At 51.0% G+C, this 21,681-nt stretch overlaps 1 protein-coding gene across 1 annotated transcript in view; it reads right to left on the bottom strand.

Moving 5' to 3' along the window:
- The window catches only part of ERICH6B (glutamate rich 6B), a 37,353-nt gene that overhangs the window by 497 nt on the left and 15,175 nt on the right, over positions 1 to 21,681 (bottom strand). Inside the window, 11 exon segments of the mRNA XM_069466947.1 lie at positions 610 to 662; positions 1,483 to 1,657; positions 2,354 to 2,500; positions 3,928 to 4,089; positions 6,491 to 6,716; positions 10,591 to 10,743; positions 10,897 to 10,982; positions 14,530 to 14,690; positions 15,577 to 15,638; positions 17,119 to 17,255; positions 17,820 to 17,908. Of these exon segments, the coding sequence (XP_069323048.1) occupies positions 610 to 662; positions 1,483 to 1,657; positions 2,354 to 2,500; positions 3,928 to 4,089; positions 6,491 to 6,716; positions 10,591 to 10,743; positions 10,897 to 10,982; positions 14,530 to 14,690; positions 15,577 to 15,638; positions 17,119 to 17,255; positions 17,820 to 17,908 (1,451 nt within the window).

A 21,681-nucleotide genomic window follows, 5' to 3' on the forward strand; every position in this document is an offset into this window, starting at 1 on the left:
CAAACAAAATCCACAAGAGGAACAGTCTAAACTGAAAAACAACTAAAGAGATGTGACAATCAAGTAAAATGTGTGAACCTGGATATTAAAAAAAGCTATTAGATATTTTAGGGGGACAATTAGAGAAACTGAAATATGCACTACATATTAGATATTACTGAATTTGTTTTTTTAAGGTGTCACAATGGTATTGGGATTATGTAGGAGAACATCCTTATTCTCTTGAGATGGATGCTGAATTATTTAGGGGTAAAATTTAGACATAAAATGTCATGATGTCTGCAACTTACCTTCAAAAAGTTCAGCAAAAAAATGAATATGTGTATATATCTGTGTTTGCATACACCAATAATTAAAACCCACTTGGTTTCATTTAAAATATGTAGAAGAGCCCAATCTTGTGAGAAAAACTGTTTTAGAATATACATTTAAAAAACCTGGAAGCTATATGCCAAACATTTAATTGTAGTTTACCTTTGAGGGCTCATTTATGAAAGATTTTCACATTTTACACTAAAATTCAAACACTACAGAAATGTCAAATAGTGAGCACACATCTATAAAATATATTTTTTGAAATCTTTTATTTTAAAAAATACATACAATTACCAGGCTGTACACTGGGTTTCCAGCAGCTGCTTCCTTTTTGCAGAAATTCAGAGCTGAAGAACAGAAGATAGATAAGCTAGTAAAAGAACGACCTGGGCCAGGAATGGTGGCTCACACCTGTAATCTCAGCACTTTGGGAGGCCGAGGTGGGGAGGTCGCTGAGGCCAGGAGTTCGAGATTGCAGTGAGCTATGATCAGGCCACTGCACTCCAGCCCCGGCAACAGAGTGAGACGTTGCTTCAAAGAAAAAAAAAAAAACAGCAACTACAGTAGAAAAGTGCTCCAGAAGGAGAGCAGTAAAAGTCCCTCTTTTCTGAGAAGCAGGATCTCCCATCAGCATCCCCAGGTTCCTTTAACTAATGGCCCTTTCTTGAAAACTAAGATTGACTATTCTGTCTTACTCAAAAGGAAACAGCAGAAGAAAACTGAAAGATACGGTGTTATTAAACCAGGTGGGAAAAAAATTTGTGTTTACTGCTACTACAATAATACTAAATTTCAATACAATTATTTGTGCTGACAGTACTCAGGAAATTGACAGTTTTGCAAACAAAGAAAAAATGAAATTGTCTTTTAACTAATGAAGCATTAACATACTTCAAAAATGTCTTTCCACAATAATTCTTTTGCCAAAGGAATTCACAGAAGACAAGTAAAACTGGGGAAATCTGAGTAAGATTGGTGAAGTATATTAACGTCAATATCCTGGTTGTGATATTGTGCTATAGTTTTAAAAGATGTTATTGCAAGAAACTGAGTAAAGGATTCATGGGATCTCTCTGTATTATTTCTTACAACTGCATGTGAATCTACAGGTTATCTTAATAACCTTTAATTTACCACACAGCTAAGTGGTAGTGCTGAGACCCAAACTGAGGGCTGTCTGGGTGCAGGGAACACTCGCCTTGGATTCCAGGGCAGGCTTCTTCCGGTCCCGGTGCGTGGTGAGGGGCGGTGGTGGGGTGGGGCCCAGAGACGGCTGCAGGCTTGGTGTGTGCTTGGGGGCTTCTGTTTTTGATGTGCGGCAAGGATGGGGTTTCCCTGCACACTGGGCACAGGTGCAGAACCAACTGGGCACTCAAATTTTGTGGGTGTGTGAGGGGAGGCTGCCCCCGGAGTCGCGTGTGCCACGTATGGCTCGTTACCTTGCACCCAGGGAACTGTTGTGCTTTAGGCCACCACTCACCAGCAAGGGGCGACAGGCAGCAACGGGAGTGACTGTGTGGTGCCCTGCCCCTGCCAGCCTGTCTGCTCTGGTGCCAGCTCAGCTGTGCAGGGATGGTCTGGGGGTGACGAGACACTCGGTGAAGGTTGGCAGCAGGCAGTGGAGATCATCAAGAAGGCGGCACTCGCGTGTCACGTGTCACAGCAGGAAATGACCCATTGCTAGGCTGAGCTGGAGAAAGGGGTTTCCTATACAGTCTTGGCAGAGGCTGGAGTTAAGGTCATCCTGGGAAGTTTAGGGGTGTCCTGGGGATGTACAAAAGGCACCCTGTGGGGGCTGCCCAGCTCAACTCCCCCATTTCTAGAAACTGCTATCCCTCCCCCTGCTCAGGCATCTGCCGGGAGCCGTGTTTATAAGACACAGTCCCACCCTCTCTTATGCTGGATTGGACCAAGGGTGGTCTCCTCACTCAAGTAGGGCCAATCAGAGACCACTGGGGTCTTTTGAGAGAGACGGAGACACAAAACCACAGGAATGAGATGTCCAGAAAACATGTCTTCAGTGCAAGGTGAATGTCACAGAGATGAGAATGTCACTGTCGTCCTCCTGGGCTGCAGGCCCCAGACTCCCACCCCTTCTGCGACCCACTGCATCGTCCACCCGGATCCGTGCCCTGCTGTCCAGGTTACACACTGCCCGTTTTGCTTTAGCTGCTTGAGCAAGTAACTGTTAGCAGTGACCAAAAGTCCCAGCCATTGGAGGGTTGTATTGGGCTCCTGCTGTGGAGGACGGGGTACAGGCTGGTGTGGCTTTGCCATCTGGGTTTCCCTCTGCCTTGGCAGGGGTGGACAGGGGTGTTTGTGATGAGGTCGGGGTTGGCGAGAGCCTCGGGCAGTACAGGAAGCGTGGGGGGTCCAGGCGCCAAGCCGTCCCTCCCCTCCCCTCCCTCAGCCTCAGGAAGAGGCGCTGTGTTCTGGGGGTGCTGCCCAGGTAGGTGCTGCAAAGCCAGGAGGAGTGGCTGGACTCCTGGAGGCGGACACGTTGATTTGGGCCCAGTCAGCAGCAGCTTGGTGGCCGGGACCGGCCTCCACAGCTCCCTGGAATGGGCACTTTGTTGTTCCATGCAACAAAGTGGAATAAGGACAGTAGCATCTGGGGAGGCCTTGAGCTGTTGCGATGCCCTGGGATGGGGAGTCCTAAAATCCCTATGTTGTTACCAGAGTGATGCCACTTTGTAGTCCACTGGGCTGGAAGGCCAACCTTTACTACCACTTACTAGTCTGTGATCCTGGAGGGTCATTTAACTACTCTGAGCCCTGGTGTCCCTGAGAAAAGACTGCCCATGTCACAGAGCCCCACGAGCTACAACTTGCACAGGGTTTAGCACAGGCCCCATCTGGGTCACAGTAAACAACAGCAAGGATCGTGATGAGAGAGGCCGGAGGAACTGGGAAGTGGGGACACTAAGCCTCACCCAAGAGATGCACATTTGACAAACACCTCCCTGGAGCTGCCCAGGTATGAAAGGAAGGGCCAAGCTGACAGCAATTGGAGCGGCACTTGCTGAGTGGTTTCTATGGGCCAGACACTGTTCTAGGGACAGTGTTAAGTAGTTTAATACTCCCAACTCTGGTGACAGGTACTATTTCTAGATCCTTTTTGCAGATGAGGAAACTGAGGTCTAAAGCTATTTGCCCAAGGGCACACGGCCAAGACGGGGAGGAGCGAGGCTTTGAGCTTGGAGAGTCAGTGTCCTGAGTCAAGGCAAGGACTTAAAGCCACAGAAGAACTTCTGCATAGTGAGTGACCGGCAGGGACAAGCAGGATGGTGTTGATGTGCATTGCCACTGAAGGGACAGCTTGCTTCCAGTGTCAGAGCGGACCCTTAAGGCTTTTCCCTGCCCAGCCACAGATTCTGTCAACACCCCCTAAACTTTTTTTTTTTTTTTTTAAACCAGACGTCCCAAATTACAAACCAACTCTCAAAAGACATAATCAGGCCTCTGGGGTTGTCCCTGGAACGCCTGGGGACTGCGCCTTCCCAAGACATTCAGCAGTTGCCAGAGAAGCCCTGGGAAGTTTGGGTGTGAGCACCCCAAAACCAGGGTGTAGACGTCCTCTTCTTTGAGTTACAGTTTGCATGATAGCAGCACCTTGGTGGCCTCTGTGAAGGTTTCCAAATCAGAGATAGACAGAAAATTCAGAATCCTACTCATTTTTCCCAGAAGGACCCGGGTCTTCCGAGTCACGGGGCTGGGATCCGCCTCCAGGATCGCTGTGTTCTTCATTTCGCTCAGCACCTCCGGCAGGATGAACTGTGGGGATTCACGGAAGGCTGGGTGAGGGTCACCGCGCCCTCCGCCCGGTGCTGTCCCCGTCTTCCCTGGAACCTTCACCTTCCGGAGCAAACCTGTGCGCCTAGCCCTGCCGCCTGCGACCTTCCTGCTGCTTCCCAAATACACTCTCTTGGCCTGTGCTTTTTGTCACAGGACCGCGGTGACGTGGGCTGGGGCCGCAGTCCGGGCTGACCCCAAACTAGAGGAAACCAGCTCTGTGCCCTGGCATGGCCTGCCTCCCGAAGGCGGCCCTTTCCTGGGGGTGTTGGGCTTCTCGTGGGGCTGGGAAGAGCCCTGCCAGGGCGAGAGACCTCTCGGCAGTGGCCCGCGAGCCCCACTGCCACCTGGGGCGTGTCTGGGTTTGGCTGGGATGGAGCCCTGCCCCAGTGAGGCCACCTCTGTGCCACGTCTGCCTTGGTGTGTAACCTACAGAAGACCGAGAAAGGAGTCTCCTGGAGGGGTGGACACTAAAGGACAATACTCATATGTTCTGTGTCTGTGAGGTGACCAGCTTACGAAGTGTCTAGAAATGTATCTGTTTAAGCCGTACGACACCCGGGTCCGTCTTACAGAAGACCCTAGGCTCCGGCAAGGGGCTGGCATCACCCAGGAAGCAGAGGGGCCGGGTGTGCCGCTGCTCCGTCTGTGCCTGGCTCTGTCCCCTTCCTGGGACTCTGACTGCTGCACTGGTGCTGACGGGCTTCCTCTGGGGCCACCCTGCCCTGGCACAGCTGCCCTCGGCTCTCCAGCTCCCTGGGGCTGTCAGGCCTCCGGGTCTCTCTGCCCACGCCGGCCCCCTACATGCCCTCTTGGGGCCCGGCCTCCCTCTCGGAGGAGCCCCCCCGCCATTCCGAAGCCAGCGCCCTGGGCCCACGTGCTCTCCTGCCCCAGCTGTGTCCCCTTAGCTGGTCACTGCTGTCTGTGGCAGGAGTGTGAATGGCCACACAGGGCTGGGAGCGCTGGCCTCTTCTTTACTGGGATGGCTGCTCTGGGAGTCCAGTGTGGGCAAAATAGCAGGCCTGGGCAGGCAGGGAACCCAGGTGGCCAGCTGGGAACTTTCCCAGTTTTAGCACCCAAAGTCCTGGAAAACTCCTCGACCTGGGCACACGGGGGTGGCAGGTCACCACAAGCCTACCACGTTCCCTCCTGTCGTCTCAAATAACACGCGTGCGCTTAACGCTGCCACAGTCTGCTGCTGGGCTGCTTCCTCCGTCAGCCCCTCCCCGCCGGCTCAGCACCCAGGACTCGCTGTGTCTGTCTCCCCGGGAGGTCCTGCTTCCAGAGGCCTCCAGGGCCTCTCGGGGGCTCTAAATGGAGGCTTCCACGTGGAATGGGGGAGAGGAGCTGGGGCAGAACAGGCCCTGGGTAGGCCTCGGGGGGTGACCAAGGACACCCTGTTCCCCTCCCTGACTCTGGTCCTCAGGAATGGCCTCGAGAGCCACCTTTGCTCCCCCCACCATAGTCAGAACTCTAGGGGCTCCAGACACACCATTTGCAGGGGGTTGAATTGTGTCCCCCAAGAGACATGTGCAAGTCCTAGCCCCCAGTCCCCATGAATTGATCTTATTTGGAAGCAGGGTCTTTGCAGAGGTAATTAAGTTAAGGGTCTCAGGAGGAGCTCATCCTGGATTTAGAGTGGGCCTGAAACCCAGTGACTGGTGTCCCTATAGGAGGGAGGAGAAGGAGATTTGACGCAGGCACACGGAGGGGAAGGCCGTGAGGATGGAGGCAGAGACCGGAGCTGCTCGGCCACAAGCCAAGGAAGGCCCGCGGCTCCACACACTGGGGGAGGCCAGGAAAGATCCCATTAGAGGATCAGAGGAATGTGGCCCCACTGACACCTTGATTTCAGACCTTCGGTCTCCAGACCCACCAGAGAATAAACTTCTGTTGTTTTAAGCCTCCCAGTTTGTGGTCATTTGTCCCAGCAGCCCTGGGAGACGAACACACGGCTTCTACTTTCCTGCCTGGCCTGGGTGGTGCAACTTCAGACTCCCAGAGGACCGTCTGTGTGTCTGGGGAGAGCGATGAGGACACAGTGGCAGGGCTGGGGACACAGATGTCCCCCTTGTTTCTGGCCCCACCTTGTGAACGCCCTGCTGTGAGTGTCAAGCGACATGGTGCATGTTGACATCTTTGGTTTTTTTGTCAGGCTCACAGCCCCAGCTCTTTGAGGATGTCGGTTTCTGGAGGGCCCAATCTCATGGTGCTGGAAAGTTCCGTGAATGCCCTTGTACAAGGTTAAGTACCAGATATATGAAGGTGGCCTTGTTTTTCTACCGACTGGTGTGATGCCGAACGGGGCCCGTCCAAGCCAGCAGTGGCCTGGGTGCAGGTGGGCGCCCTGCCTGGCAGAGGGCTTGGGGAGTCGCCACCTTACCTTGTACTTGGCGCCCAGGTTGAAGCAAATCCGCTTGTGTTTGTGGGTGAATAGGAAGAAGATCTTATCCTGGCTCTGTATTTGTACCTGGATGTACTGGTTGATGCTCAAGGAGATGGGCTTGATCGGGGGCGCGTGGACGTGGATGCTCAGATTCCACCAGTTCCAGGCCTTCAGGTGCTTGTCTTTGCTGAAGTAGTAGCCCAGGTTGAGGCTCAGGCTCAGCCTAGAGGAGAGAAGCGCGTCAGGCCGCTGCGCCCCTGCCCTCCTCCCCCTCCCCCTCTGGCCGCAGGAAGGCCCCCAGGGTCCTGGTGGTGGAGAAGTTCCAACACGAAGGCTGACCTGAGACCAGGCGCTGCCCTCCAGCCCTGGCCGGCCGTGTTCTCGCTCTCCCTCCCTCGCTTCCTCCTCCTGGCTCTGCCACACTCTTCCCCTGCCTGCAAAGGTCCCCTGCCCGATGTGACACGCCTGGCCTCTGCTTATCCTTCGGGTCTCAGCTCAGATATCACCTCCTCAGAGGGGACTCCTGTCCAGCCCCTCTGCTTCCCACCAGGACTCTCCTTGCCACCCCTTGTTAGTTTCCTTCGTATAATTTAGGGGTAGATACGGTCCATTCTCATTATTCATGGTAGTTACGTTCTACAAAGCCAAATTTAGTGAGTACCGAACCCGTAGCTCGTAGGGGAAATAGGCCAACATATTAATACAGACACACACACACACCCCCCCACGTAGATTATAATCTTAAATCCTAAAAACAATCCATCCTGCTAGATTCTGTTTCATTTTACAGAAAGAAAACGAGGCTCAGAAGTGTCATGTTCCTTGACATAAAGGACATGAGAAACCAGGGAGGGGGCGGGCAGGAGGGTGGGTGTGGGATAAGAACTTACCTAACAGGTACGATGAACACTATTCTGGTGATGGACTCACCCAGAGCCCCGACTTAAGCACTGTACAAGCTACCCACGTAATATAAACACTGGTACCTCCTTAATTACTATTTTGAAATAAAAAAAATAAAATCCTATACAATTACTCAAAAAAAAAGTATCATGTTCCAGAACTTTCACATGGTTTAAAAAAACAAAAAGGAAGTGTCATGTGACTTGCCTGAGGCTGCTCCGCTACCAGGTGCCACAGCTGGGATTCAAGCCCAGCCCCGCTGGCCCCGATCAGAGATCCTTGCACTGTACTGCCCTGCCCCGGTCTCTGTCCCCTGGTCGCCTGGCTGGGACGGCTGCAACAGGAAGGCAGAGCGTGGCCTCGTTCGATCTCAGCAGGGAACGTGCACACTGGGACACAGATGTTCCCCACTCTGTGCACGTCCACGCCCCTACGTGAGACGTGTGTGTGTGTGTGTGTGTGTGCACGTCCACGCCCCTACGTGAGACGTGTGTGTGTGTGTGTGTGCACGTCCACGCCCCTACGTGAGACGTGTGTGTGTGTGTGTGTGCGTGCACGTCCACGCCCCTACGTGAGACGTGTGTGTGTGTGTGTGTGTGTGTGCACGTCCACGCCCCTACGTGAGACGTGTGTGTGTGTGTGTGTGTGTGCACGTCCACGCCCCTACGTGAGACGTGTGTGTGTGTGTGTGTGTGCACGTCCACGCCCCTACGTGAGACGTGTGTGTGTGTGTGTGTGTGTGTGCACGTCCATGCCCCTACGTGAGATGTGTGTATGTGCACATAGTTCCTCTGGGAGCAGCGGGTTCAGTGTTGGCTGGTTCAATGTTCTCAGTGACCGAGAACAAAATCTCCTAGTGACACAAAATCTCCTAGTGACAACGGGACTACAGTCTTGATGATGAGCTCCCTCAGGGACCAAGTCCTTCCTCTAGGGGCCACGTTTTTGTCTGGTGCAGCTGCCCCTGGGGAAGGAAGCAGCCTGTGGGTGGGAAGCCCGTTCAGGAAGAGGGTCTGGCCTTGTGGTATGACGTTTGGGGGTAGCGGGTTGGGGGGGTACATATGGACGGTGTATCTCCCACCCAGTGCCTGTGTGCAGGGACGGAGGGAGGGGCTTCCCTCCTCTGCCTGGCAGCTTGGCCATCTGTGCAGCACCAAGACAGAAGGGCAAGAGAGACATCAGTGACACCACCGGGGCCGTCTCCTACTGGGGGGCAGCCGGGAGTGAAGAAGGAGAGGCAGAGGCTGCTCAGTGGCGGCCAGAGGGGCCACAAAGGCAGGGTGAGTTGGGAGGCCCCAGTGGGTGGCCCGGGCCCTGGCCTGTGTCCCTGTGGGCAGGACAACTGCACGGGCCATTTGCCGAGATTTGTGAGGCCCACTCTGAGCCTAAAGATGAGCCTGGGACCCAAGAAGCCTCCCAAGTGCAAGCCACCCCGTTTTCTCCAGCGGAGGAGCTCAGGGTTAGGAGGGAAAGCTGCCGGTGTTTCTCCCACTCTCAGAAACACGTGAGTCACGGTCCACAGACTTTCTGAAATTCCTCCAAGGGCAGAAAGGCAGCAGGTTTCAAAGGGTGAGATGAGAGATGAGAAGTCAGGGATGCCTGGGCCATGTGCTGGTGACAAGGCTGCTGCCAGGGGCCTGGAAACAAGGCTGTTCTGGGGAAGAGGGGCTTTGAACCGCTGGTCACTGCTGCCCCCAGGACAGGACACCTGGGCCATTTCCTCTTGAAGTGGAGGCGTTTCCAGGGCCCTAGCAACAGTCTGGGTTGTCAGCACACTGGGGAGGCCAAGGCGTGGCTCCCTGTGGATCCGGGTGCCCTGTCTCTATCTGACAGCCCTGAGAGGGTGCCACACCCCTGGGGGACAAGGGTAGAGCCTGTCACTTCGGCTCCTGGCATCACCCCTTTCCACAGCCTTAAAGGCACAAAGGCACCGTGGAGGGCACTGGCCGGGCCGCTCACACCTGGCTGACCCGCAGAGGCATCTGGAAATTGTTTAAAGAACACAGATCACCAGCCCCTACCCCAGACCTACAGAATCAGAGTCTTGGGTGAGGGGAAGAGTCAGCCTCTACCTCCGCTCTGAGCATCACCCTTCCCCTTGGGTTTTGGTGGGCTGAGATTCAGGGACAAGGTGCGGTCTCTCTTGCACATGTTATTTGATAAGTTTTAAAAAATGCTTTATTTTAGACTGAGTCAAAATGTCATAAAGCTTCTTGCCTATAATTTCATGCATGCCTCAGAGCAAGTGACTTAGCATGTTCTCTGAACCAAAGTTTCCTCATCAGTAAAATGAAAGCAGTTTCTAGATTTCCCCAAGCGCCCCCCCGGCCCTACAGCTGGGAGTGTGAGGGAGAGGACGCCCTGCTGAGAGTCCCCAGATCCTACGGTCAGCTGCGTTTCTGACCCACTCCCTGTGCTTCCTGCACCCGGGACCGTGGTGCACTTTTCAGACAGTGGCGTTTTCTACACAAAGGGCCTGCGCACGGGCAGATAGCTCCAGAACAAAGGAGAGCGTCAGGAAATGGTGTCTAAAAAGGCTCATAGCAGAGAAAATATTCTTAAAAACCAAGGCCTGGGGAGTGAAAATACTTTTTTTGGAATTAAAAAACGAAAAAGTTTGGCTTTGACTATCAAGAAGAAAGTATAAAGTTGATCCAAGGTAGTCGATGTCTCCCGTGCCCTGGCCATTTAGAAGACAAGGGGAGGGGACAGGCTGAAAAGAGAGCACTGGCCTCTAAGAGACAGAGACATGTTTTGAAGTGACTGAGTTACCTCGAATCGGTGAGATAAAGTTTTTCACCATTACCAGAAACGGGAACTTAAGAACTAAGTTCATTTGTCAGGAGATATTTAGAAGTTGCCCTTTTGACCGTGGAATCTGCATAGAAGGCACATGTCTCCAAACGCTCCTGTCTGAGATACCGGGACTTTCTAAGGTGATGCTCACAAGGGCTCACTCTCAAGAGGTGTTTAGGAGGCGAAGCCATAGAGCGTGGTGGCCGTGAGCCCTCGACTGCGGCTCCGCCCACGGGGAGGCAACGGTGCAATGGGGACGTCGCTCCTGCTCCGGTCCACCATGGCACCGACCTCCCGTTTCCCACGCTGTGGGTCAGAGACAGGGAGGGACGGAGGCCACGAGGATGGGGCATCAAACTCTCCCCACACTGCTTCCCCCCGGCAGGGCCCCAGCTCACCAGATATCTCCGTTTTCGTCATAGAAGGTGGCATGGCCAGAGTTGTTGATAAGGCCCCGGACCCATCCTTTCCTACAGTCTTCCAGAATGATGTACGTGAACTTTGCTGCTTTTGTGCAGAAGATGAGCATAGCCAGGTTCCCTGACGGGTAACTGGGAGGCGGTTAAGGCATAAGACCCCCTGGGAGAGACGGGGCCCTGCAGAGGACGCAGGCCTCCATGAAACCCCCCACCCCAGCCCTGATTCCCAGACTTTTTAGGTGCCAACATATGTCGACATGAGCATCCCTGTTCTCAAGCGGATACTGTATCTGGCCTGTCCCATCAGGAAAGAGAATTTGGAAGACATTCTCATTGGGGTAGAGAACTAATTTTCCATCACCTTGATGCACCTGGGAAGAAAAGACAAGACTATGAAAAGTGCAGAAAGTGCATAGTCACCATGATGTACAAGAGATCTATAGATGTCACCATGACGTACAATAGATCCATAGTCACCATGACGTACAATAGATCTCTTCAACTTGCCTAACTGAAATTTTATACCCTGTGATCAATATCTCCCCATTTCCCCAGTCCTTGGATACTCTCTGCTTCTATGAATTTGATTTTTTTAGTCTTACAGTATTTGTCTTTCTGTGCCTGGCCTATTTCACTTAGCACAATGTCCTCCAGGTTCATCCATGTTGTCACAAATGACAGGATTTCTTTCCTTTTTAAGGCTGGATCGTATTCCATGGTGTATGTGTGGTACATTTTCTTTATTCATCCTTCCCCTGATGGACACTTAGGTTAAAGAGTGCTTTCAAAGACACCACAGTTGGTTTGTCCTGGGGCCATAGGAAGTGTCCAGATGGTTCTCATGGCAGAGGGTGTTTGTAGTTCACTCAAAAGCCAGAATTTCTCAAGATGCTTTCACCTATCATGTAATGACATTTTTCTGATGTCATTGCTATGGGCAAAGCAAAATCTCTGACACAGAGCTGGAGTTGGCACATTTTCTCTCCCTGAGAAATACACAATACCCGGCATGCTTAAAAGCCTGAAATTCATGGCCATTTTCATGGGGATAGAGTATGAGGCTAAGAACTGTAAGTTAAGAGAGAAGAGACCATGTTTCTGGCCCTTTCTTCAGTTCTACTAGAGGAAAAGCCATGGCTCTCAGGCGGGACCCTGCACAGTGCCAGAGCTGTGTCTGCGCTCTCACTGGCTGCCAGAGAGCCGCTGGGCCCAGCGCCGGAGGGGCTGGATTGCACCTGAACACCAGCACACACTTACAGACACTGCTAGTGGACTTGGCAAACAGCCTGGAATTTATTGTCCATTTGTAAGACAAACAGAACCAAATGCCCCAATTCCCATCATACCTCATGGGCCCATGGTGCAGCCTGACATGAGTGGGCTAGGAAGGCTCCTCTGCTCGGAGATCTTGGTGAGAACCTTCCTCCCAGCTGCAGGGAGGACATTTTAGACTGGGAGGCTGGGTGGGGGCAGATGGTGCAGGTGCAAAAGCTCTGAGGCAGGCCATGGCGTGTGGGAGGGACATGGAGTTAGCCAGAAACCAAGTATGGTTTCTTTCATCTATTGGAAGTGAAGCCAGGGAGATGAGAAAGCTGAAGATTCTACATGAGGGCTTCCAACAACGTTACCATTGTCTGTTACAACCTGGAGAACTCCTCTGTCCACAGGAGCTCTGACTGGTCCCACTGACTCCCCTTCTCTATGCAGACGCAGGAGAGGAAGGAATACTGAACTTCCCGTTCCTTGTCTGGAGGCCAGAAGAGTCCATACCTTGGTAACAGGGTCAGTTTCCTACTCTGTTCCACTTTTGCTGCAAGTGAGGCCACCCTCATCACGTTAAGATGTTCGATTGCTCTTCCTCTTAGCACAGACTCTTTCCATTTCCCCCTGGATACACAGCAGAAGTACATTCCCAGCTCCCTTGCAGGTAGGTGGGGTCATGTAACTCATTGTGTTCAATGGAATTTAAGCTTGGGCCCTGGCTTCACTTCTTGTCCATACAACTGGACAGGAACAACTCCAGGATGGTGGAGATACATGACAAAAGGGCCCAGAGGCCCGCCTTGGAGGAGAGCCACTCAAAAGAGCTACAAGATTCAAAACTCACATGATGTAAGCAAGAAACACACATCTGTTTATTGAGCCATTAGCTTTGGGAAGCATTTGTTTCAGCAGCAAATGAGCATTATCCTGACTAATACAGGCTTTGTGTCCTTGAGGCAGTGGCTTTACCTGACCTGGGCACCCAAGCTGACTTCCTGTTCCTCTCTCACTTGTTCGTAGCTAGCCTTGAGGCCTTTGCACTTGTTAGCTCTGCCTAGAATGCCCTTTCCCCAGGAATCTCCATGGCTCACTCCCTTATTTCATGTGGGCTTAGGCTCCAGTGGCACTTGGCCTAATCAGCTGTCCCCAATTGCCCTATAGGTATGAGAGCAACTCCTCCCTCTGCCTGACAACTGGGGTGCCCCCTCTGCTGCTTTTCCCCCATGGTGCCTAACAATAGCTGATGCAGCCTTGTATAGTATATTGGCTCTCTCCTCACCTGGAACGTACACTCCTCGCGTGACTCTGTATCTCCAGCACCTAGAAGGGTGCCTGGAGCATGGTATGTTCTCAACACATATTTACCGAAGGCATAAAGTCTACTGCGTCTTTTTAATTCTCACCTTAATGCCTCTTTTTTAAACTTCAGACCTGATTATTAGCTCACTCTCAATGACCCCGACATTTTGAGACTTGTTTTCACTTATGACTTTACAGAATCAGTCATTATAAATATGTCACATGATTGATTTTTTTATAGGCTTCATTTTTTTAGAGCAGTTCATAGCAAAATTGAGTAGAAAGTACAGAGGTTCTCATATATGCACAGCTTCCCCCATTATCAACATCCCACAGCAGACTGGTGCATTGTTACAATCGATGAACCTACACGGACACACCATCATCATCCATAGTCCATGGTTTACATTAGGGTTCACTCTTGGTGTTGTACGTTCTGTGGGTTTGGACAAGTGTGGAACGACATGTACCCACCACTGTAGAATCATACAAAAGAGTCTCACTGCCCTAAAAATCCCCTGCGTTTCGCCTTTTCATCTCTCCCTCCCTCTCCCAACCCCCTGGGAAACCACTGATCTTTTTATAAACTCCACAATTTTGCCTTTTCCAGAATGTCATATAGTAGGAATCATTTGGTGTGTAACCTTTTCAGATCGGCTTCCTTCACTTAGTAATATGTGTTTAAGATTCCTACATGTCTTTTCATGGCATGACAGTTCATTTCTTTTTAGTGCTGAATCATATTTCATTGTGTGAATGTACTACAGTTTATCCATTCCCTGTGTGATTGATCTTTTATGTGGAGTCTAATTTATTAAGAGATGGACCTATAACCTACATATTTTTTGTTTTCTTTTTGTTTTTTGTTTTTTTTTTTAGAAATGGGGTCTTGCTATGTTGCCCAGGCTGGAGTGCAGTCGATATTCACAGGCACGATCATAGTGTACTGAATCCTTGAACTCCTGGGCTCAAGTGATCCTCCCACCTCAGCCTCCCAAGTAGTTGGGACATAGGTGTGCCACTGTGCCTAGCTGGGACCTATATATTATAATTGATACACATGAATAATATTCCATTTCCTTTGGCCTTTATTCCACTTCCACCCCCATCCAATTGCTGACTTTAGGCCCTGCAGGCAGAAGAATCCCAACAAACTCTAGCAAAAATCCTCGTCAGTTAGCCAATAACCTCCACACACAGGTCTACCTCTATATCCTGGATACATTTATTCTTGCTTGTGTTCACACTGTGTATTGGTCCTTGATAGCTCTCTGATGGGGGGGGGGGGGTGCCTCACCTGAGCCAAAAAAAAAAAACCTGTGCAAAGCAAAAACACCAATGCACTGTCACACCTACCTTTGTTCTCTCCTTTATCCATTCTGTATCTAGTTCTACTTTCTTCCTCTGCCGAACAACACGTCGAAGTTTTTTGCTTTCTTCTTCTGTCTCCGACTCCTCAGATGGTGGTGGTTGTGCCAATAAATGAAAGGTAAAAATGTCTCCTGACTTCACACTTGCTGTTCAATCCAGTGATTGGATTAAATAAGAAAGGAAAGTATTTCTGAGAAGGGAACATTTAAGCAGAGGCTTGAATAAATTAAGGGAGCAAGCCACAGGGATACTGGAGCCAAGAGTGTTCCAGGCAGAAGGAGCAGTGAGTACAAAGTCCCCGTGGCAGTGGATGCTTGGCCCTTTGATGAACAACAAAGAAGTCAGTGTGTATGGAGAGGAAAAATTGAGAGCCTTCTAAGTTGTATGAGGAATGCGGACATTTTCTTGGAGGCAATGGAGGACCAATGAAGGGCTTTTAAAAGATTTTTCTGGAAACAATGTGAACAAAGGACTGGGAGACAACAAGGTGGGAGTCAGGGAAACAAGAATTCCAGGGGAGAGATGAAGGTATCTGAGCCTTGGATGCCTTAAAATGGGATAATGCTACCTACAGACACCTATGGGGTCAGTGTGAAATAATGCATGCATGGCGCGTAGGGCCTGCCACCTAGCAGAAGGTTGATATATCTGTGTCCTTCTCAAAAAAGAGCTTTGCATTTTGATGGTTCATCATACAAGTTGCACCGCATGCTCCCTGTTCTTTTCACCAGCCTAGATGGTTCTGAACCTTCCTGTAGCATCCCCTTCATTCCATAGGGCCAAACTATCATGGTAATTCCCTACTTTCTTGTCTATTCTCCTCCCTCCCAATGAAGGGATAAGCCACGGAGGTCCTAGGCTGTGTCTGTCATGCTCAGTGTTTCAATCCCCGGCAGCTAGGACTGTGCCAGGTCAGGAGGCTCTCAAGTGAGTGAACGAGCTTTCCTATAATACCTCCTCTATAGAACACGCAGAAGGTGACGTGGACAGGAGAGCCAGGCACGGGGCGGGAAATGGTAGAGCGGAGCTTACCTTCTCGTTTCTTCATGATCCATAGGATTGTTTCCTTGTATTTTTCATAATTTTTCTTCAGCCTGAAATGAACATGAATCATACTTAAAAGCCGAGACTCAGTTCCTGCCTACACGTCATGTTACACATTGCAGATGCGCTAGAGCCTGCTGAGCCTTTGACAGGGGCGGACAGCTGAGCCAATGGCTCTGCCTTCTGAGCCGGCTGTCCTTCCAGGCAATGCTCGGGAGTGAAGGATGGCACCTGGTGTCAACTCAGGGCTTCCCTTCTGGCCTCTAACTGACCTTCAACCTGGGCACATGGCTGACCTCAAAACACCTCCAGATGAATTCAACAAGGGTCATCGTGGGGGCCAGGGACAGGGCAGGGAGGTCCACAGGCAAGTGTGGCTCTGTGAGTTGGCTTGTGCAGCTTGTCCATGGCTTGTCCACATCCCAGTGGGGGTTACATCTGGAAATAGCTTGGAAAAACAGCACCGTCTGTGAGCTGGACAGAGCCACTTGAAACCCCTTTACTCTAGTAGGACATTTTCAAATAGCCTCACTCAAAATGACTTCTCATGAGAGCCAAGCAAGACACAGCCTCTCAAAATGATCCAGCCCTTTCCTCTCTCATGTCAGGATACAAAGTGAGTCATCCTGACATTTCAATGACAGGGGCTGTTTTACTTCTAAATAAGGGTGGTCTCCAAGGTGGCTGTGTTTTCTGGTCCTCAGATCAGAGCCCTTTTGCAAGAGAATGTGCCAGAAAGAGTGAGCTTCCCAGGCTTCACTGGATCTGAGAAGGAGGCCTTTGACACAACAGAATTTAAGTTCTTCGATCAGATTCCTCAAAGAGAGCATGACAATTTGACCCCTAGCACCCCAGGAAGTGGACATGCTTTGCTGGGAAGGGCTGCATGTTTTGGCTAGCAGAGAGCAGTGGTTTCCTATTCGTATACTAGAAGCAACAGGGGAACCTGAGAATGAGATCTTCACGGCCCATGTGCACCAAATGTCATTCATTTTATTGAAGCAGTTACCTAGCCTATATGCACTTGTGAAAACATAAAGACCAAGGAGTGGGCTGAGGTGGAGGCCTGCCCTTGCGGCTGAGAGCAGGACACCAAAGGCAGACAAGAGTTAAACTCCAGTGAGGAGATCCAGCCAGGGGCACCCAGGGGCCTTTTGGGAAGGGCAGGGTGTTCCTCCCTTGGCATTTTGCCCACCTTTGCAAACACGTGGTCTCCGCACCCGTTAGCTCCTCAACAGCAGAGGCTCTGGGGCACACACGACTCTACCCCTAGAGCCTGGATTGGCGCATGGTAGGTGTTCAGGAAATATGTTTTGAGTGCAATCAAGTTAGATTGAGCCTCTGTTAGAGGTTCCTGACCCCTGGATCTTACACTTGCCCTGTGCCCGGCCTGTGCCTGCTCCTTGATTCAGGGGACCCGTCTGCCCCTAGCTTTGCTCTTTCCCTGGTGGCCCAATTCACACTTCCCTGCTGCCACCTCTAGCTTTCGTGAACCCACTGATCAGTAGCTTGATGGCTCCAGTTACTTACAGAATTCCCAGTTTCCTTCTGTTGTCACTTTCCAGTAGCTTAGACAGGGGAATGTCAATATCCTCTTCTAGTTCATTTCGAGCAGCCATTTCTCTGACTATTGTCTTAAATATTGTCTGATAGGAGCTGTTGAGAAACTACAAAAAGGACCAAAGAATGAAACATCCAAAAAATGGGAATTAATGATTCATTAATTAATCACTTTTCTAATTCCCAAAGGTACCAGGTGACATTTCAACACGTTATTCCAAAAACCCACAAACAGTGGGAACAGCAGAGTGGAGAGCAGGAATTCTCTGAAAGAGTATTTCCGTGACCATTTTACCCTCTTCCTCCTACTGGTTCCTTCTAGAATTTTTTTAAAACATCAGTATGCCAAGAAATCTTTGGAGAACATAAATTATCTTCTTTTTCCCGATGTGGATACGGCTACAGAACATAAACATGCTTCCGTGCTTGAAGAGCATATCAGCTTTCCTGCGTTCCACGAATGGCCAAGCTCCCAGTGGGGCTTGTTTATCCGATGTGAAGGCAGAGTCTTTGAGAGGCACTTAAAATTATGTCTGTTTTTGTGAAAAGTTTATTCAGGCTGTGCAGACAACAGAGTGAAGCTATGAATCTCAGCGTTCAAGGGGAAGTTCCTGGCTGGCCTTGGACCACCCTGCTCCGGTATCTAGAGAAAGGTCTCGTTTTCAACTTACAGTGTCTTCGAAGTCCTCAGTTTCCATCTTTTCAATGCGATCCTCTGTTATACTATCCCAGAAGTTCATTTGGGAAAGAAATTCCAGGGCTTTCAATTTTGGATGGCACATCAAAGGGGAAAGGGGAACAAAAATAATTAAACAATTATTTTAAAAAAGAAATAGATTTATGGCATTTACCCTTGCCCTTCCAAAAAAATGCATCCATCATCAATAAGACTTTAAATAAGTTCACCAAATTACCTAAAATTCAACTTGGGGGTACTAATAAAATTAGGAATAAAAGGGTCTGTTTTGGTGGCTGGCTTAAGAAAGTGAGTGTGTGTTCCTCATGGCTGGTGAAGGTTGGTCTGACACAGTGGCATTTGAATGGATCCTGAATGAAGCAGAGAGCTGGGGAAGAGCATTCCCAGCAGGAGGTGCAAAGGCCCTGGGGTGAGTGTGGGAGGGGTGTGTTTGGCATATCTTACAAACTGAAGGGGGACAATATGCCTAGCGTGGAGGAGTGTGAAGGATGTGGCAGGAGGGGAGACCAGAGAGGAGACAGGGGGCAGGGGCCAGCTCTCAAAGGACCTGGAAGGCCACAGGAAGGACTTTAGATTTTATTCTGAGGGAGATTTATTCTGAGTATAACTTTCTCTTGGAAATTTCAAGAAATACATCTATCTTCTACTGGGTTTGTAAAAAATTGCCAGTTTCTAGAATTGCATGTGGCTCATAATTGCACAAGGATGCATCCCCAAGCTGGTGAGCTAGAGAATGTCACCAGAGTTAGCGACGGTCTTTGTTCCCAAAGGCCAGCCACAGCATCCTGACACCCTGGGCCAGGAGAGGGGCTTCCTGCCTCCAGTGAGACGGGGTGCAAACTGAATTGGGGCGTTGATAGTTATAACTTGGGCCTCTCTTCCCTGCGCCTGGGAAGGTGTGGATCCTGATGCCAGAGCTCAGAGGAAGTGGCCCTGCAGGATAATTGGGCCCCCAGGGAAATCACGGGGTCTGCTGCCTCAGCTGCAAGTGACACCAGCGCTTTCAAGCTGGCCCATCCGGACAGCCCTGAAAACTGCACCAGGCTGGCACTGGGCTAGCTTGCTTGGTTTTGTGTCCCTATCACACCTTTGGGGGTGTAGAGGGGACATCCTTTGTGATCTTCACACCTTACGTTGTGCTCCTTCCCAGTTCTGGCTCCATGAGGAAAACTCTGACCCCCTGGGCTCCTGGTGGGCGGAGAACTGCACGGAGCCAGACCTGCCTTGACCCACGCAAGGCCCAGGCCGCTTTCTGCCTGCAGACCTTCCACTGCAGCCTCAGTTCGTGACTGACAGAGACCCCGGGCATTTGGGGTGGACCTCACGCTCCCTCGGAGTCCAGCTATTCTTTCCGTCACTACCCCCAGGGGCACACACGCAGCCTCCGCTGGGGTGCTCACAACAAGCAAAGCCGGGAGGCACTTTGAGCTTGATTCTAAAAACATGTAAACATTGCAGGATCCTGAACTGTCTGCCCTGGAAACGAACAAGGAAAGTTTTGACAAGCCATTTAGGAAAACCCAACAAGAATCCTTGGGAATTCCAGCAAGCAAGCGCTAGGGAAGCTCCCTGTGGGTGGCAGAGGAGAGGAGGCAAGAATGTACCAGTAAGAAAGGGGCCGGGAGACCAGGAAGCAGGCCGGCGTGAGCTGCTCCGAGCAGAGGGGCAGGCTACCTTCCCTGCCCTTGCCCGGGACGGAGAACGCGGCTGCTGCTGGCCCTGGTGGCTCCGTGAGTCCCCAGCATTTGTGATTGCTGTATTTTAATAGGCTTTCTTGAATCATACATAGTTAACGTGAGGGGGCAAAAAAGTAGGTGTTATCACAGGAAGAAGGTGAATCTGGCAGCCCGGAATGCCGAACAGCAGTGCTCAGAAGTGTTGGAGTCAACGTAATAATTACGCTTATTATAAAAACATCAGTGGGCACTGTCAACATGGCATGCCACATGCGGTGACTAAGAAGCAACATACCTCTGACCGGGGCTGAGTGAGAAGGAAAAGCTCTGTTTGTAATTACCTTTCCCTCTGGGGACTTCTGCCAACCTCTACCTCTGTTCTAGCGAGATCATTATCTCCTCCGAACAGTTGCTCCATGGGAGGATGGGGGAAGGCCAGGGCGAAGTGTCAAGCCAGCTTCCAGTGCCGGCCCTGTCACCTGGGACCTGGGCCACCTCCACCAACATGTCACTCAATCCCTTTGCACCCCAGCACCTCATCCGTGCCATGGGGACAATAAGACTGATCTTTGAAGAGGCTCTGAGGCCCGGTGCTAATGTAGGTCAGGGCCAGCACACACTGTTCCCTAAGTGGAGCGTGTCTTTCCCTGGGCTGATTAAGGACAGCTCTTCCTTCTTCCTCATCCAAGTGCCTCTCCTCTAACATTTTTCTTGACAGAACCATAGTTCCTGAGTTTGGGACAAATGTTTGAGCCACGTGTATTTGCCCTGTGGGGTAGATACAATAATCCCCACGTCACAGTGACAAAGATTCTTTGCTTGACCAAACTTTAGTCAGGCTCCTAAACCTTCTCCCAGGCCCACCTGTGCACTTCCTTAAAAAATCCATTTTTAGCAAGAACCGCCCACCCTTGATATCCAAGCATCGTCTATCGTCCAGTCAGGTTCCTCCTCCTCCGCCACCCTTGGGCGCTGTCTCGGCACTCTGGCCTGCCTCAGCAAGACTCTGTTAGATTGGTTTAGCCAGAATCCCACTTTCCCCTGATGTTTCCTCTTAGTAATTTTCCATCCACTGACCACCCCCCCCCCAACCCCGCTCCTTGACTATAAATTCCCACTTGCCCATTCTGTATTTGGAATCAAGCCAACTCTCTCTCCCCTACTGCAAAATCCCATTGCTGAGGTCCCTATATCACGCAGGTCCTGAAGAAAGTCCGCCTTACTGCGCTTTAGCAAGTGTCATCGAATAACTTTTTCTTTACCAACAGATGGGAAAAGGGAGGGAAGAAGCAGAGAGCGACCAGCCCAGGGCCAGCTCTGAGAGAGGAGCCACCCAGCCCCACGGGTTAAGGGGCACACAGGTGGAGCTCAGCCCTGCTTTCACCGCCTCCACGCTGCAGGTGGTGGATTCCTTGTTATCCCAGGCAGGTGGGTCAAAGGATGGGCGGGGCTAGCGGTTGCTTTGTGCACAAATCTAGCTGTTTGACAACCTTGCTACTCAAAGTGTGGTCCGTGGATCTGCTTCGGGGAGCTTGTTCAACAGGCCCAATCTTGGAGCTATTTAATCAGAATCCGCATTTAAACAAGATCCCCAGGTGAGTGCCCCACGCCTTATAGTTCGAGCAGCATAGCTCTGAGAGCCCCACGCAATGGACTAAGATGGAGGAAACTGTATTAATCAGTACCCTTCTGAGGGGGCGGTGGGGCGGGTGGGATGCACAGTTCAGAGTTTGAAAGAGTTTGTTTGATAGTGGGGCCTGTGTGTCTATAAAGCCTCGTCCCTCTCCCCACACCCCCATGCTCAAGTACAGCAGACCATTGTCTTTAAATTGTTCTCCAGTGGGGACGGGTCTGCTTACCTGCAGGCTTCTGTTCTGTGGAGTGACATTCTGCCTCCCTGAAGATTCTCTCCTGTCCCACCTCGTTATAGTATTCAACTAACCCCTTTTTGATAGACATTTAATAAATACTTAAGGCATTATTTGTAGGGGCTTTAATTTATTCCCTACCAAAGTGCGACAGACCCCCAGTCTAGGGAGGAGCACCCGGCCCAGGCGAGCCCTAAGCGCTTCCCAGATCTCAGGAAAACGAGCACCCAGCTGGACGCCCTTCAATGCGGGAGTCCCTGGTCCAGAGCTTTTGCGTAGGGGGATGGACTTC

Source organism: Eulemur rufifrons, chromosome 4, assembly GCF_041146395.1.
Source record: "Eulemur rufifrons isolate Redbay chromosome 4, OSU_ERuf_1, whole genome shotgun sequence".
Lineage (NCBI taxonomy): Eukaryota > Metazoa > Chordata > Mammalia > Primates > Lemuridae > Eulemur > Eulemur rufifrons.